The 16,366-nt window shown below is 38.3% G+C and overlaps 1 protein-coding gene across 2 annotated transcripts in view; it reads left to right on the top strand.

Moving 5' to 3' along the window:
• The window catches only part of SLAIN1 (SLAIN motif family member 1), a 56,568-nt gene that overhangs the window by 25,788 nt on the left and 14,414 nt on the right, over window positions 1-16,366 (top strand). The window contains exons 3-5 of one of the 2 annotated variants that reach the window (XM_046664662.1): window positions 12,183-12,332; window positions 13,461-13,610; window positions 15,967-16,308. In XM_046664662.1, coding sequence (XP_046520618.1) covers window positions 12,183-12,332; window positions 13,461-13,610; window positions 15,967-16,308 — 642 coding nt within the window. The remainder of the gene's footprint in view (window positions 1-12,182; window positions 12,333-13,460; window positions 13,611-15,966; window positions 16,309-16,366) is intronic. The other variant, XM_046664663.1, reaches the window with a different exon arrangement.

Here is a 16,366-nt window from a genome sequence, read left to right as displayed (position 1 = left end):
AAGTGTCCGCATGAACTAGGATAGGTGAGAAGGACCTGTACCTAGACATCCTGGTGGAATTTCAGATTTTCCAAGCTTAGAGAAAATCCTAACAATGTTTGAAGCAAGAAATAGGTTATCTACAATGGTAACAGACCTCAGACATTTCATAAGTAATATTGGATGCTAGGCAAAAAATGAATTTGGTCTTTAAAGTTTTGAGGGGAAGTTATTTTCAAATGACAATTTTGTACCTAGGCAAGTAATAAATTGTGGAGACAAATGGAAGAGGGTTTTGGTTCTGCAAAGATTTAAAGTTTTACTTTATGCACCCTACTTTAATGATGGAAAAAGTACAAGGAAAAAGATGCATGAGGTCTAGAAAACAGTGGCTGCCAAAATAAGCTAGGAGAAGCCAAGAAAGATTGAAATAAGAAAATGAGTTGACCCTGAAGGCTTGTGATGTTCTTCACCCAGTGGGTCTCGTGCCAATTACTCCTCTTTCCCTTGGTCCTTTCACAATGCTTCCTTCCCCAGTTAATATACTTATAACATCAAAACACTGAAATGCCACGTTTATGTGGTTTAACATCTAATGATCACCTTCGTGCTCTCCTTATCACAGCTATAGAACAGAATGAAAATACAATAAACCTTGACAGTGTACAGATAGAACTGTCAAACCTGGAGCTGGAAGTAGAAGATAAAAGAAGGTTGCATGTACTAAATGTCTAACCTTTCACTAGGGGGTCAGATGCCAACAAGGTGGTATGGGTTTGTCTACTTAAAGTTACAAACTAATTATATAATTGTCCCTAAATTCCAAAACAGAACTCTTAGAAAGTGGATCTGGCTGTTTTAGACCTTTATATGCATTTTAATCTTCTACGCGCTGGTATTTTAATATAATCATGAAAGTGGTTAGTTTTAGGGCCAAAAAAATAGTTTTTTCTTTGTCAAAACTCTCAAATTTATATGTTTACTTTCTACCACCTCTCAAGATTAGTGGGTCAGAGGCCTTTCTGCCACTGGACTACAAGCGACATACATTGTATCCCTTACGGGATGTTGAGTACTTTTCCCCAGGAGATGCTGAATAGGAAGGATTGTCCAAATTCTGTTTCCATCTCTCTTCTATGCAGGAACTTAAGTGCTTTCCAAGGCTTACTGGGCTTGGATTTCCTATCACACTGTACATGGTCAAGGGTGGGAAGACTTATTGGTTATCTAGTCTATCCTTAGTTTCGGGGGGGGAACCCATTGTTTTCAGACATGAGATAATCTAGCCCATTTCTTCATAGAATTAGAGTCTCTATCATCTTTCTTAACTGACCTCGTTATTGCAGGGTAGAACGTGGAAGTTTTTCTAGCTGGTTGTCACTGCTTGCATTGTGTCTGTAGTCTAAATTGAAAGCAGCTGTCTAGAATCTGCATGACAACACCACGTGATTGACAGATTGTTAGGTTACTCTCTCCCCTTGTTCTTTTCAGGTTGAATTATAGTCATGTCACTTAATGATGAAGGTAGTTCTCAGAAATGCAGTTAGGCGATTTTGTCACTGTGCAAACATCATAGAATGTGCTTGCACAAACCCAGATGGTATAGCTGCTACACACCCAGGCTCTATGCTACTAATCTTACAGGACCATCATTGTATACATGGTCCATCATCGACTGAAATGTCATTATATAGTGCATGACTGTATTACTTTCACATAGGCCCTCTACTCACATTCCGTGGCCATTTTCACTGTCCTTAAATTTGACTTAAGCCATAGCAATCAGGCCTAAGGGAAAAAATGGCTTCCATAAAAGGGAATTTTTAAACACGCCTTTGAAGTGTGATTACTACTAAAGTTAGATTTTTTTTTTAGTCTCCCCTGTTAATTGCTGATGGGAAGTCTAATGATGACTTGAGAAGTTACAGAGATCACTCCAGTCCAGGATAACAGTGGATTTGGTCTGTGTGTACTTAAAGCTGGCAGCTGGTCTTCAGTTTTGACCAGTGATTAAGTGGAAACAAGTTGACAGTCCAGAGAATTTCCGCTTTCCTACCCTCATTTTTCAGCTTTACTTGTAGACCATTGTCCGGGTAGAGAAGACCCACAGAAGGATGCAGTGGTGGCAGTGAGAGAAGAGCATTCAGCGTGTGGTCTTGGGACTGGTTAAAGTCCGAGAAGGAGAGAGGGCCTGATGCTTTAATTAGGATAACTAGATACTTTAATCAGCAAGATCGCTTTAACCATTAAGACCTAGGAAACAATTGACCTATTAAATTCAAATCAAGAATAATTATAAAACTCTGATCCCTATGGATTAAAGGTTATTAAGTAATACTCCTTCATGGTAAAATTTTGTAACTCTCATTCGACAAATATTTATTAAGCATTTATCTGCCAGTCATTGGAGATATACAATCCCTTAGTTACTTTCAAACCTAATGTATTTTAGAACTTAATCCTAATAGGGAAGATGACTTCTTTGATTAGCTCTAGGTATTATTTATATGGGTAAATGAACTCTTTTATTAGATGTTTCTTATTGGTGGTATGTAAGTCATGTTTTTGTAAACTATTACATTTTTTTAATATAACTGGAAATTTAAGTATTGAGTGACTATAACATTCTGGGACCACATATAAATCATGGTTACTAATTCTAAATCATTGCACCTGTCATCATAGGTTGAATGAACTGGAACTGTGGGAAAAGATTCAAGTTAACCTATGAGGTTTTTCTAGCTATAATTTGAAGATTGAGAGACTTGGGGGTTATGACTAACTTACCCTGATTACATAGTCCCTAGGAATATCAATGAGAGGCATTGTTTACTAGTTCTTCAGCCCTTCTCCTTATATGAATACACTGGCAAAGACATAATAGTTAAATCCTCTTTACTTTGTGTATATCTGAGAAACAAGGCTTTAAACACCTGTTGCACAGTAGTAGCAGGACTTCTTAGAACCCAAATGCTTATTTATCAGGTCATGGAGAGGTGTGGAGAAATTAATGCTACTCAAGTTTACCCAGTAAAAATAGTGGATCAGATAAGCTGCAAGCCATATGTCACTACTCCGGGGAGCTTGCTCAGGTTGGAGCCAAGTCAGGAGTGCTTGCTTACTGTGAACTTATGGCCTCTCCAGAAACCTTCTGCCTCAGTCCGTGCATAGTTTGTAAGAGTGAACCAGTAAAATACCATCTTCACCTAGGGTCCTTAATTCCATTGTTTAAGCTTAGTCCAAATGTTTGAGTGCATCTATATGCCAAGCATTTCTGTGGGCTCTAGGTATGTAAAGGTGTCATATGGTCACCTGGGAAGTTCTTACTGGAGAGGATGATTTGTGAAAATGAAGGTCATTCTGCCCTGGTTGTTTGTGGGTTTAGGTCAAAATGCTGTGGTCTGGGTAAAACTTCCTGCCACTATAAGGAAGAATAAAAAGTATTAAGAGAACTGATGTCTCCCATCCCTTCACTGATCTTAGACCATGCTGTAACTGGTGTTAGTAAAGGGCCATGTCATCAAATCCCTCTAATTGTTTGACTTGGAATTGAGGCCTGCCTACCTGTTGTATCAGGAAAGAATAAAAGCAGAAGGACTGAAAGTTTGTCAATCTCTCCTTGCTTCCTTTTCCCTTACTTTCCAGGACTCTGTGGTAAAGAACATCATTATTTAAGAGTCAAAAACATGACCTTAGGAGCCTGTGGTGTTGAAGAAACCTTATTTCTTTAAATTGTGGCATTTAGGACATTTCTTTCCTCTGAGATAGCCTTTGGATAAATAAGTGAGAACTGTTGACCCATCCTGATCCAGTTGTTGAAATTACAAGGTTTAGTACTTTGCCTCTGAGTTGAGGAAAGACTAAGTCTATGAAATCATCTAGATAAGACATAACATAAAAAGCATGCCCATGATTTTGAGAAGACAGGTTAAACTGCCTAAGTATTAGGAAAAGTGGAAAAGAGTGGAAAATTGCTGCACTCTCTTTTCTCCCACCTAGCTTCTAGAACACTTTCCCTCAGCATTTAGAGAATGTTTTTGCTACAACTTGCTATAACTTTTCAGTAATTTTCCTAAGAAAGTGCTTTATAATTTGTGAATGCATGCTGCAGACTTTTGTTTTATGCTCGCCATAGCCCTGCTTATTACCCTCCAACAAACATGCCTTTTTTTCAAATGAGAACACTGTGACACTAGGATGTTACATTGATTTGCTCCACATCTCAGAACTAGCATGTGGCAGAATGGAGACTGGAACTCTTGTATCTGGATTCTTAGTCCATTGTCCTTTTAGTCTCTTGTTGGTCTTTATTAGAATGTTATGAAAAATTGCAATAAAGAAGTATGCTATCAGCCATCATTGTTATGTCTCAACACCTGATATACCCTTGCAATAGAGTTCTAATCCTGCACATTCTTCACAGCGAATATTATAAAACGGGTATGTGTGTTAACCCTGGGGTTGACATACTACGCCCATATCTGGCCTTCTGCCTGTTCTTGTTTGGCCCCCTTCACATTTTGAAATTGTTGAAAAAAAATCAAAAGAATAATATTTCATGACCCATAATTTTTATGGAGTTCAGCTATCAGTGTATATAAATAAAGTTTTATTGGAGCATAGCCACGTTCATTCATTTATGTATTGTCTGTGGTTCCTTTAGTGTTATGATGGCAGAGTTGAGTAGTTTCAACAGAGACCAACCATATGGCCAGCAAAGCCTAAAATATTTGCTAGCTGGCCCTTTACAGAAAATGTTTGCTGACTCTTGTGTTAGACTCTTGTTGTGTGCTCTGACTTTCATTGACGTTGGATACAGCCATCTAACCCTTCTGGACCCCCATCTAACTCTTCTTACCAGGATCTTACCCTAGATCTCTAAAGTTTCAAGTGGGAAGTACCCTTCAGTAACTAGGATTTGTTTTTTTTTAAATTATTTATGACAAAATTGGTCACTTTGACATGTCCATGAACAGTATGACTACACTTCAGCTACCTAAACCTAATCCCATAGGACGTAAATGTCCTTTACAGAATCATAAAATAGACACTTGCTGACATCTCCAAATGTTTTGTTTAGGCTGACACATTGAGATTAGTACTGTTACAAAGAGGTGCTGTCCAGACTCACCTAGGCAATAACTTTTACTTGTCCCAGTGGTGGCCAGGCCATTACTACTTCACAGGTTCTTTATTCCAGCCTCTGCCTTCTCAGCATATTTACTACCTTCTAATTACAGGTAAGAGGCCATAACACCCACCTTCATATCCTGCAGTTCTCTATAATTCTCACTCTCTTTGCCTCTGTGGTACAGAGAAAGAAAGAATCCTCCTTTTTCCAAGGCTTTCCGCTCTACCTCACCCATTCCTTCTACCTCATCTCTTTGCCCCATTCCTTCTGATCTCCGGGATCTTACTGCAGTGCTTTCCCCTTTTCTCTAGACTCTTCTTTTCTCCATTGGTTCCATTCTCTGCATCCTGTAAACATGCAGGTCTCCTTTATCCTAAAAACTGTCCTCCTCTGAGTTTCATACTCCTCAAACTACAACCTGATTTCTTTTTACTTTTACAGCCGAATCTCTCTAGAAAGAATAATTTCTTCTTCCTCATCTTCTGTCTGTTTGACCTATTACCTCTGGTTTCTGCTTTAATTCCTCTGTTGGACCTGCTGTCATCAATGACCTAGCTGTCTTAACCAGTGACCTTTGTTTAGGCCTCATCGTATAGGACCTGTCTGCAGTAATTCCCACTGTTAACTATCCCTCCTGTGTTGAAACTCTTCATTATCTTTATTGTTTTGGGCTCCACTCATCCTTGAGCGTCTTGAATCCTCTCTAACGTTTGTTGGTCTCCTCTTCTGATTCTCCCTTTATCCACTCGTAAATCTTCCTTCTCTTAGGCCCCTTCTCTTTTCCTTCTTTACATTCTGCTTGGGTGATTTCATTCATGCCTGTGGCTTTATCTAATATCTTTGTTGATGTGCCCTGATCCCTTTCTGTCCAGCCCTCTTTCCTTAACTCTAACTCCTTACAGGACACCAGCACATAGGCATGTCCTGTAACTCTCCTGAATGCGACTCAGTTTTTTCTTTGACTTAAACATGCGTATCTCCTGTTACCTGTCTTAGTGGATGGCGGCAGTGTCTTAGAAACCATGGTGTTAGCTTTGGCTTCCTCTTTTTCTCCACTCCCTGAAATCATTGCGTCACCAGATATCTCTACTTTAGCTCAGATGTGGCTTAGTGTGTTCTCACCAGATGTTCTCCTAATACTTGATCATTCAGTGCCTTGTGATGTCTTACCAGCTCTGCTATGAGGCCTCCTAACTGGTCTCCCAGTCATCAGTCTCTGACCAGTTAATCCATCATCTATATGGCTGTTGGTGTCATCTTCAGAAAATACACATCTGATCATGCCTTTCTCCTCAAAGTCAAAATGCTAATTGAACATTAGAGTGTATACTGTAGTTGACAGTGCAGAAACTGATCCTGCCAGCCTCTGCAGTCCTAACTCTTCTCCTGTGTACCCTGCGCTTCAGTCTTACCATTTGCCATCCCCTGGATATACACTGCTCTTTCATGCCTCCGTGCCTTTGCGTGTGTTATTTCTATCTAGAATGGCGTTGTACCCTGCGGGATAAGCTCCACAACCTTCAAGGGCCATGATAACATGTCTTCTGGTGAAGTCCTTGGATTCCCTCACAGTGAATCATTGTCCTCACTTTGCGTGTACTTCATGGTGCTTTTCTTGCACTTACCATGTTACAGGATACTCATGTCTTACTTGCCTGTCTTCTGCACAAGCTGGTCTTTACAAATTGGAGTGGGAAGCAGGGGAGAACAATAGCTATATTTGACTCATCTCAATATCTGCAGCATCTGGTACTTTATAGCTACCATGGTGGGTGCCCACTCAAATGCATAGAGAAATGAATTTTAAAAAGCAGCGGGGAGCCTGGGGGTCAGGCCAGATTTCCCAGAATGACTGTGGAGCAGGGAAATAACTATGTGCTGTGTGTATATATGAAAGATACTTGGATAACTACTGGAAGCTGACCGTTATGTTTATTATTATCTTGGTATCTGTTGGTAAATGTTGAATGAAGGAGTGACTCTGGATGTGGTCTGTAAGTATTGGGTGTCTGAATCCTTCTGGAGCACTTCACTTTCTACATAGCTTTTTGCCTTTGAAGATTTAAATGATAGTTGGCCAGTTCCTTCAGGGAGAACCTGGGATAGGGAATGAAGGAGAATATGACTTTGGGAGCCAAGAAGAGAGCCATGAGCAAGGAGTTAATAGAACTATGACTTATTTAGAAAGCAGTTCTGTGAATTTTGGTAAAACATCTAAAATTTGCTGTTAATGAGTTTTCATCAGGCATTAAAAACTGAAAGAGAGAAAGAAAACATTTACAGGGCTGCTTTAGACTGAATTCTTCACACAGCCAGGAGCCTTCCAGCCTTCTGAAGTGATGGTTCTAGATCACCTGCTTTGTGTGAGAGGCAGGTAATAGAGTGTGACAAATGAGAGTGACCCATAGCCTCTGCAAGCTGTGGTTTTGCCTTTTAGAGTCTTATTCTTAGATGAGAAAAGAGAAAAAGGATAGGAGAAGTAGAGTAGGGCTTGTTTTCTAGAATAACTTCCCCTTGTGTCTCAGTCAGTCTGGGCTGCTGTAACAAAGTACCACAGACTTTGTTATAAACAGAGCAGTTTATTGCTCACAGTTCTGGAGGCTAGACTTCTGAGATCAGGGGGCCAGCATGATGAGGTGAGGCCCCCCTCTGGGTGCAGACTTATTGTTGTGTCCTCCCTTGGTGGAAGGGGTTAGGGAGCTCTCGAGAGCCTCTTTTGTAAGGCACTAATTCTGTTCATGAGGGTTCCACCTCATGAACATGTGAATTTTGGGGGAACACAAACATTCAGACTGTAGCACCCTGATTAGAAATCTGGCTGTACTGTTAGAAAGCACTAGAAAGAGTAAGAGTACTGCCCCCCAGTACTTCCTCACCCAGCTCAAACCAACTCAGTTGGTACATCATTGACAGTAGGATTTATAGAAATTCTGCTAAACATACTTTCACCTGTTTTGTGAAGACTTTCTTCGGTAGCATTTCAAGAATTTGAGGGAGCTTTGTTGCCTTCTTGCATGGTTTCTTGCCAGCTAGTGTCTTCACTTTGTACAATGCAGTGCTGTAGGAACTAGCTCATCTTAGACCGTGACTCCTGTTTACTCTCGATGGTTCATTTACATAACCCAATCACAGGTCCTAGCCAGTAGTAATATAAAATCGTTCAGGTGGAAACCAAGAAATTCACACACACAAAGTTCAACAACTTAGTAGTTATTAGGAAATATTAACAAAGTGCTCCTACAGGTTTATTTTTCACTGAGCCTCTAGCTGGGCTGCAATGTCTAGACTAACTTTTGTCTTCAAGGAGATTATACTAAATTATAGTTATTAAGTTTTAGAAATTGGGCAAAATCATTTATGTGTCAAGGTAGGAATGGTAGGATGATTTGAAGTAAGGAAATATTACTGAACTTGTGAAGATTTTGATCATATTTAACATTTACTGACTGTGTGCTGTGTGGCAGACGGACATTAGTGAACTGGCTCTCTGGAGTGAGAAGAAAGTGAAAATGATTATGTTTCCAGAATATGTTATAGTGTTGCTTTATTTGTGAATTCTTTTAGAGCGATGCAGTACTGACCTTTTGGGGATTATCACTAAAATTTTCGTTAGATCAGTTTCTTTTTTTCCTTTTATGTGAATTAAGTCATGCTACTTTCTTAAACTTTATGTTGATTATACTCAAGGACATACATATTCAACAAAAACTTGAATATTTACTATAACTCTAGGCAAAGATGATCAAGGCATAATAGGAATGTAATTGTTTCTGGGAACTTTTTTGTTGTCAAAAGAATAATGTTCTGTATGGAGAATTAAAGAAAATTAGATGTTTCTTAAACTTATTCTGTCACCTGTTCTTTGTGATTTTTCTTGATGCTATCATCACTGGAGCATTTATCAAATTGAGTTTTATTTTTGGGGGGTCATACTTAATGGTATATAAAAATAACCACATATACATTGTAAATTATTTTTTAAGTTGGGCAACTTTGAAGATGCACAGGAAATTAATAGACCATTAGGCACTCTCCAGTTATGTTTTTGTAGAAAGATGAAGGATCAGTCCACAACTTAGTACTTTTTTATCATTAATTTCATTAGAAAATACTCATTAGACAAGGGATGCAAAGTAGGAAGTGTAATACAAGTGTGTTTTTAACGAGGAAGTTGCAGACACACTCCAGAGGAGGGCATGAGTTGTATGGCAGTAGATAAGAGTGCTGGTGAGATGGTCTGGAGTATATTCGATGAAAAGTCACTGCACTACTTTAATGGAAGAGAGTAACACAGTTAAAATAATATATAACTAGTAGCTTTGATAGTGAAGTTCAGAACAGGCTTGCGGAGGGCAGTGTCAGTGGCTGGAAGTTTGGTGAGGAATAGATTGGAATAATCTGGTGAGAGGTGGCGAGTGTCTTGATTAAGGATGGTGCAGGAGGGCTACAGAGAGCTGCAGAAAGGGTGCTGTGAGGCAGTTTAACGTAAGGTATTTGGGAATGAAAACCTTGCCAAGTAAGGTACGTTTAACCAATGTGTCATTATGTTTGGGCCCAACTCTGCTATTCCAGGTGTTGGATTTAACTGAAAAATACACAGTTCATGCCACCTCCAAGTGTGAGAAGCTCTTGTACTATAGAACTTTGGAGTAGGAGAATGGGAAAATGTAACTGTTATTGTTCAGAAGTTTATCACCCATTTTCTCCTTTAGTAAAGTTGTCTCACTCCTTTGAGGGTCATTTGGATTATCACTGAGCCTCTCAAATAATTTAACATCCCTATATGAATAAAATCCATTAAATTAATTGATTGGGAAAGATAAAATTGCCCTTTAAGAAGTTCCTTTTGTTTGCTTTTTTCTGTGTGAAAATGCTTCCTCTTACAATTCTTCTGCTACATAGTGAAGAGATACTAGGATGTGGTGGCTTCCGCTCTTTCCCCCTCTCCTCCTCCACCACAACCTTGGGCGCTAATATAGCATCGTTGTTTTGTTAGCTTGCCTCCACAATAATTCTCCTCCCTCTTCTGAAAAGCCTCCTTGCCAGAGGACAATGGAGAGCATTCTTTCTTGCAATAGATGCTAATTGTGTTCTTAGTTGGGATCTTGCTGTCATAGTCACAATCACTGTGTCATTGTGCTGGGAGGCTGGGTCAGAGTAGTTATTGTGCAGAGTAATGAATGCTGTTTACTTGTGATGTGTCGTTGCCTGCATCTGGGGGTGAGAACACGCAGGCACTGTAATTTGCCTGGCGAATGGTCAGACTGTTATAAAATAACATCATCTGTAAAGCAAGTTAACCGTCACAAAGAACTATTGATCTTTTTTTTAAATATAGAATTTTTAATGAGAAACTTTGAGTAATAGAGATGAAAGATGTGAGAACAGCTACCTTGTATGTGTTACATGGTGTATTTGGGGATCAGGTTTACATATTCAGAAGTTAAGGGACTGGAAGTGCCAGCTCTGGAAGTCTCTGCTCTGGCTCAGATTAAGAAGAGCTGTTTAACCACAATTAATTATGTATTGGGTAAGTGACGTGACTGGCATCAATTAGGAGCGTGGCTTTGCGTCAGTGTCCACTTCATGAAACTTGTGAATTCTGAAAGTGTAATCACTGTGTATGTGGTTTCCTTGCCTAGTTCTTTCACCTATGTAAGGAAAAGATATTTCTTATGTAGTTACTGAAATGGGATGGTACTTATCTCAAGAATTCTTGCCAAAGTAAAAGGCAACATTTTGCTTTTTAAAGAAGGTTGATGATATTTTGCAAGGATCAGTTTTGGAGCTGATTATTTTCTTGACTAACCATGTCCTGTAGTTTCTTTCTCTCCACCCCACTGCCTATTTTTTAAACACTTTTCAGATGTTTGACTGCTCATTAGCATTACTCATTAAAAGTGGTCTGGGGAAAGCATTTCAAAGCAGTCCTTTTTATACTTGTTTCTTCAAGTTTTGTCAGATTTCCAGCAAATATAAACCAAGTTATTGCTTAAAGTGAAATTTAACGTAAAATATGTTTTTTATCTATTCCCTCTTGCCTGCTTAGCACACATCTAAATGATTGCTTTTTAGAGAAATGGATTTTGACTAGCATAGTAATTTATATCTCTTGAAGAGAGAGTAAGTGATGTTTGGTGTGACCTACTCAAATTTTTAAAGTTTGGGGTCCTTTTCATGATCCCAAGAACTTAGAAATAGCAAGGGGTTGGTAATTGGGAGGAGAGAAATATAGGTGAGCTAATGTAAGAATTAAATCATCTGCCTATTGTAGGTAAAATTCCTTTTTGTTCATTATTGTATAGTATTAAAGTAATGCTATGTATAATTCTACCTTTAAACAGAAATAATATATGTTCAATGCAGAAAATTTGGAGAATATTTTTTATTAAAAAAGTTCAGCAGATCACCAATTATTTCTATACCTGCCATCTAAAATAACTATTGTTAAGTTTTGTTTTTGTGGATCTATTCTGTGATTTTGTAGATCATTTTTCCATAAACCTTGTTTTGGACTCAAAGCCATTCAGAAATGCAATAGTCATTCTAAGTTTCTTCCATAATCCAAGAGCAAGTTTCTGTAAAAAGTTTTTAACCAAGATTTTTCTGATATTAAATGGGTTGAAAATTAAACTTCGGAAAAAAACCGAGGACTATGAATACTTAAGAATATTTCCTACCATTTCTAAAGTTTCCAGTTTTTCTTTTGACACTAACCTTTTATATTATTACAAAACAGCTGGATCTTTGTGCGTAAATAGAAAATAGAAATCTTTTCTGATTTAGACATTGAAAACAAATTTCCTCTGTTGTACAGGCATATTGGTTTTAGTCAGGGTGAGACTGATTGAATTGTTCTTAGTGGAGGTATACAGAGGACCCTAATTCACAAATTGCCTATTTTTACATGTTTTTTCCCTTAGATAGATAACTGCAAGTCAGTTAAGATGTTCTTAGAGAAAGTTGCTTTGTCTCTTCATTTTTTTTAACCTCCCCCTTTTCTCCCCATGACAAACTGACATCTGCTTCCATATCGCTAACCGCTGCTGTTTCTTTTCTGCTTCTGTGACAGCTAGCCGATGGCGGAGTCTCTTCTCTTCAAATGTCTCACTGGCTTTTCCTTATAGTCCTGTTGCAAGACTCAGCCCTTATAGCAATGGCATTAATACTCCCAGCTTCTCTAAAACCTCCAATAAAGCAATACTAACACCTGAAAGAACAGGTAATATTTCAACTTCTTGTCTAGCCGCTTGCTTTGTAATTCAGTCACTAAACACAGTTTAAATATCCATCATTGACAAGCTTGAGTGGAGAGTTTGTGCTGCACACTTACTTTGGGTACAGAAATGGCTCCGTGAATTTGTAGTTTGACACCATCAATCTACTGCTGTCAGTTGGGTGTGGTAGAAGGCCTTCTTCCTGGTTAACAAAAGCATACGTGTGTTGTTACATGTTTCCGCATGCCTAATATGCCTTCAAAATTAAATGTCAAACACAATTCAAGTAGTTTCTATTATGATTCAATATTATAAACCTTTTATATCTTGTTTTTTTACATTATATTTTTCTGGTAGTTTTTTGATTAAGCCAGGGCTACGTAGAACAAACTGTCATCATGGCTTTCTACGAGGTGAAGGGCTCACCTTTCCTCATTCGTCTCAGCACTGGTGCGGTTCCGTCCCACAGCGCTCTCCCTTGGGGGCCTTCCTTCCTTGGTTGTCTCATCAAGCCATTGCTTTTTCCCTTTCATGAGTGACTACAAGTCCCCTGTGACTACTCTGCTCTCAGTCAGGAAGGTTTTATAGATGCTTCTCTGTATGTATGTGTGCCTTTTATGTGCGATATTTTATTCATTTATAGCACTGCTGTTTGGACCTGTTTAAAAAATGGACCAGATTAAAATTTAATTTTAAAATATATATTCAGTTACTACCAGAGACAAGCATATCTGAATATTCACTGAAAGCATACATGGATATGTATTCTCCTACCATGCCTTTAGGTGTATACATATCTAATGGGATACAGATTTTAGCGTGAGGGACTTTTTTTTATTGTGTTGAAAAACATAACATGAAATCTACCCTCTGAACAATTTTTTAGTGTACAGCACAGAGCGATTTTTTAAATTGTGAAAATTGAATTTGAAAAAAGATGGTTTCGTATATACGGATTGTGAACATGTGAAGATGTGCATATTATCTCACCATTACATGGTGATGTATTGGTAGTTTCTTGGTGACATTATGAAAACAGGAAAAACAATGCTGACTGTCGATATGAATTATAAAGCATATATAGATATCAGTTCTTTAGACTAAATAATGAACATCATTCCTTTGTTTTTTAGGTTACACCTCCAGGGGCTCCCCTCTCAGTCCCCAGTCGTCTATAGACAGTGAGCTGAGCACTTCAGAATTGGAGGATGATTCTATCTCCATGGGATATAAGTTACAGGACCTCACTGACGTTCAGATCATGGCTCGTCTGCAAGAAGAAAGTATGTTCCCCTTTTTAAACTAGAAAACTTAAACCTAGAGGCTTCTACTTGCAATAAAAGGGGGCAGGGAGGTTTGAGGCATTTCTCCCCCGCTAATGGGCCAACAATTAGATTATTTCTCTCATATTCTACTTTGTAAGTGGAGCAGTTAAATGCTCCTCATACTCTCGTGAGCATCATAAGGCATTAGGACATACTCTGACCCAAACTCATTGATATAAAGACATTGCTGGTAGAGCTACTCTGGAAATAGTTTGTCAGTTCCTCAGAAAACTAAACATGCACCTTCCATAAGGCCCAGTAAGTTGTACTTTTGGGCATTTATCCCAAAGCAATGGAAATTTGTGTTCACACAAAACCTGTTCATGATGTTCATATTAGCTTTATTTGTAACAGCCAAAAAGGAGAATGAACTTAGATGTCCTTCATTAGGTGAAAGGTTAATAAACTGTGGTACCTCCATACCATGAAGTACTACTCAGCAATAAAAAGGAATGAACTATTGATGCGTGTAACATCTTGGATAAATCTCCAGGGAATTATGCTGAGTGAAAAAAGATGATCCCAAGAGACTGCATGCTGTATCATTCTGTTTATATAACATTTTGGACTGACAGAATTTTAGAAATGGAGGACAGACTAGTGGTTGCTGGAGGTTAGGGACAAAGTGCAATGTCAGAAGGAAGCTAGATGTGGTTATTAAAGGGCAACACAAGGGATTTTTGTGTTTTTTTGTGGATTTTTGGAACTGTTCAGTATTTTGATACTGGTGGTAAATATTTAATCCTACGGTGATAAAATTATATAGAACTTAATACTAATATATACATACATACATGAGTAAAACTGGGAAAATCTAAATAAGATTAGTTTGTATCACTGCCAATATCCTGGTTGTCTTATTATCCTATAATTTTGCAAAATATTACCATTGGGGGAAACTGGGCAAAGTGCACAAGGGATCTCTATGTATTACTTCTTAGAAGTGCCTGTGAGTTTATGTTTATCTTAATAAAAATTTAATTAAAAATGCATTGATATACTTCCCAGGATAAATAATTATGGAAGAGAAGATCATTGGAAATTGGACAATTTATCACTGGTTCCGCAATAAAGTTACAACAAACAATCTGGGAGTGAACTGCTTCAAGGGTATTAATGACATCAAAAGGCACAATAAGATGTAGAACACAGAACTGGGCCAGGCTTGTTTTGGGGTTATCTTTTCAGGCCAACCTAAGTAGAAACAGCCAAGTATCATTTAAGCATAACGATTTCCTGCTTTCAGAATTAGTCAAGGCCACTATGAGAAACATGGTAATGCTTGTGCAGAATTTAATGAGATACATTTTGAGGGGAAACATGATTATTTTTTGTCATTATTTAATAACAGTAAAGTAACAGTAACTCTTTCTAAAAATATATGGCTAAAAGATGGGATGTTAGTTTCAGAAGTTAAATAGTCAGGGTAGACTACCTTAAAAAAAAGTTGTGGCTTTGGCAATGAGACGAATAACCAGAAACTTTGACTATTTTTAGATGATTGTCATTTAGGATGACCCAAAACTGTTGAAGTATTGAAGTGTATGTATGCTTTGCGAAAGATAATGTTAGTAACAAAACAAGAGAGGGGACCTTGTTAGAAAATACTGTACCCAGATTTTAAACTTTCTTTTGACTTTAAAAGTTAGGGTGGGGAGCAGAAGCAATTCCTACCTGGGCAGAGATTTGATTATTTTAATTATCTAATTTAATTGTCCCAGCAAACTATGATGATGAATAGTTTTTCCTCAGTAGTCTTCCTAAGTCTCTCTTCAGATTTGAGAAGGGATCATTTGGGGAAATTGATAGACATTGATTGAACTGTTGCAGTACGTTTAATCTTCCCTGGAATTGGGCAGTCTTTTTGCAAACCAGAATAGTCTAATATTACATCTGTTTGGTAGATAAATGTATCTGTTTTCTTGGTATTTAATAAACTAAAAAAAAAGATAATGGGTCTCCATTTGAATCACTTGTTGGGCACAAATTTTCCTCCAATATTTGATAATTGGAACTTAATTCTTACTAGATTGAAATGTCTTATCAGATAATACTATTTTTTTTTTTTTAAAGATTTTATTTTTTCCTTTTTCTCCCCAAAGCCCCCCGGCACATAGTTGTATATTCTTCGTTGTGGGTCCTTCTAGTTGTGGCATGTGGGACGCTGCCTCAGCGTGGCTTGATGAGCAGTGCCATGTCTGCGCCCAGGATTCGAACCAACGAAACACTGGGCCGCCTGCAGTGGAGCGCGCGAACTTAACCACTCGGCCACGGGGCCAGCCCCAAGATAATACTATTTTTTGTTATCTTATAGGTCTCAGGCAAGATTATGCTTCTACTTCAGCATCTGTGTCAAGACATAGTTCCAGTGTGTCACTGAGTTCAGGAAAAAAAGGGACATGTAGCGATCAAGAATATGATCGATTCAGTCTGGAAGATGAGGAAGAATTTGATCATTTGCCACCACCTCAGCCTCGTCTTCCAAGATGTTCACCTTTCCAAAGAGGAATTCCCCATTCACAGACTTTCTCCAGCATTCGAGACTGTAGGAGGAGCCCCAGTTCCCAGTATTTTCCTTCAACTAATTACCAGCAGCAACAGTATTATTCACCTCAAGCCCAAACTCCAGATCAGCAACCAAATAGGACCAATGGAGGTAGGTTGAATGTCCTTTTGATATTTGATTTGCTTTGGTCTTTCATATGTGGTCACAA

The sequence above is a fragment of the Equus quagga genome, chromosome 6, assembly GCF_021613505.1.
Source record: "Equus quagga isolate Etosha38 chromosome 6, UCLA_HA_Equagga_1.0, whole genome shotgun sequence".
In the NCBI taxonomy this organism is placed as follows: domain Eukaryota; kingdom Metazoa; phylum Chordata; class Mammalia; order Perissodactyla; family Equidae; genus Equus; species Equus quagga.
This window is presented reverse-complemented; position numbering and strand designations above follow the sequence as displayed.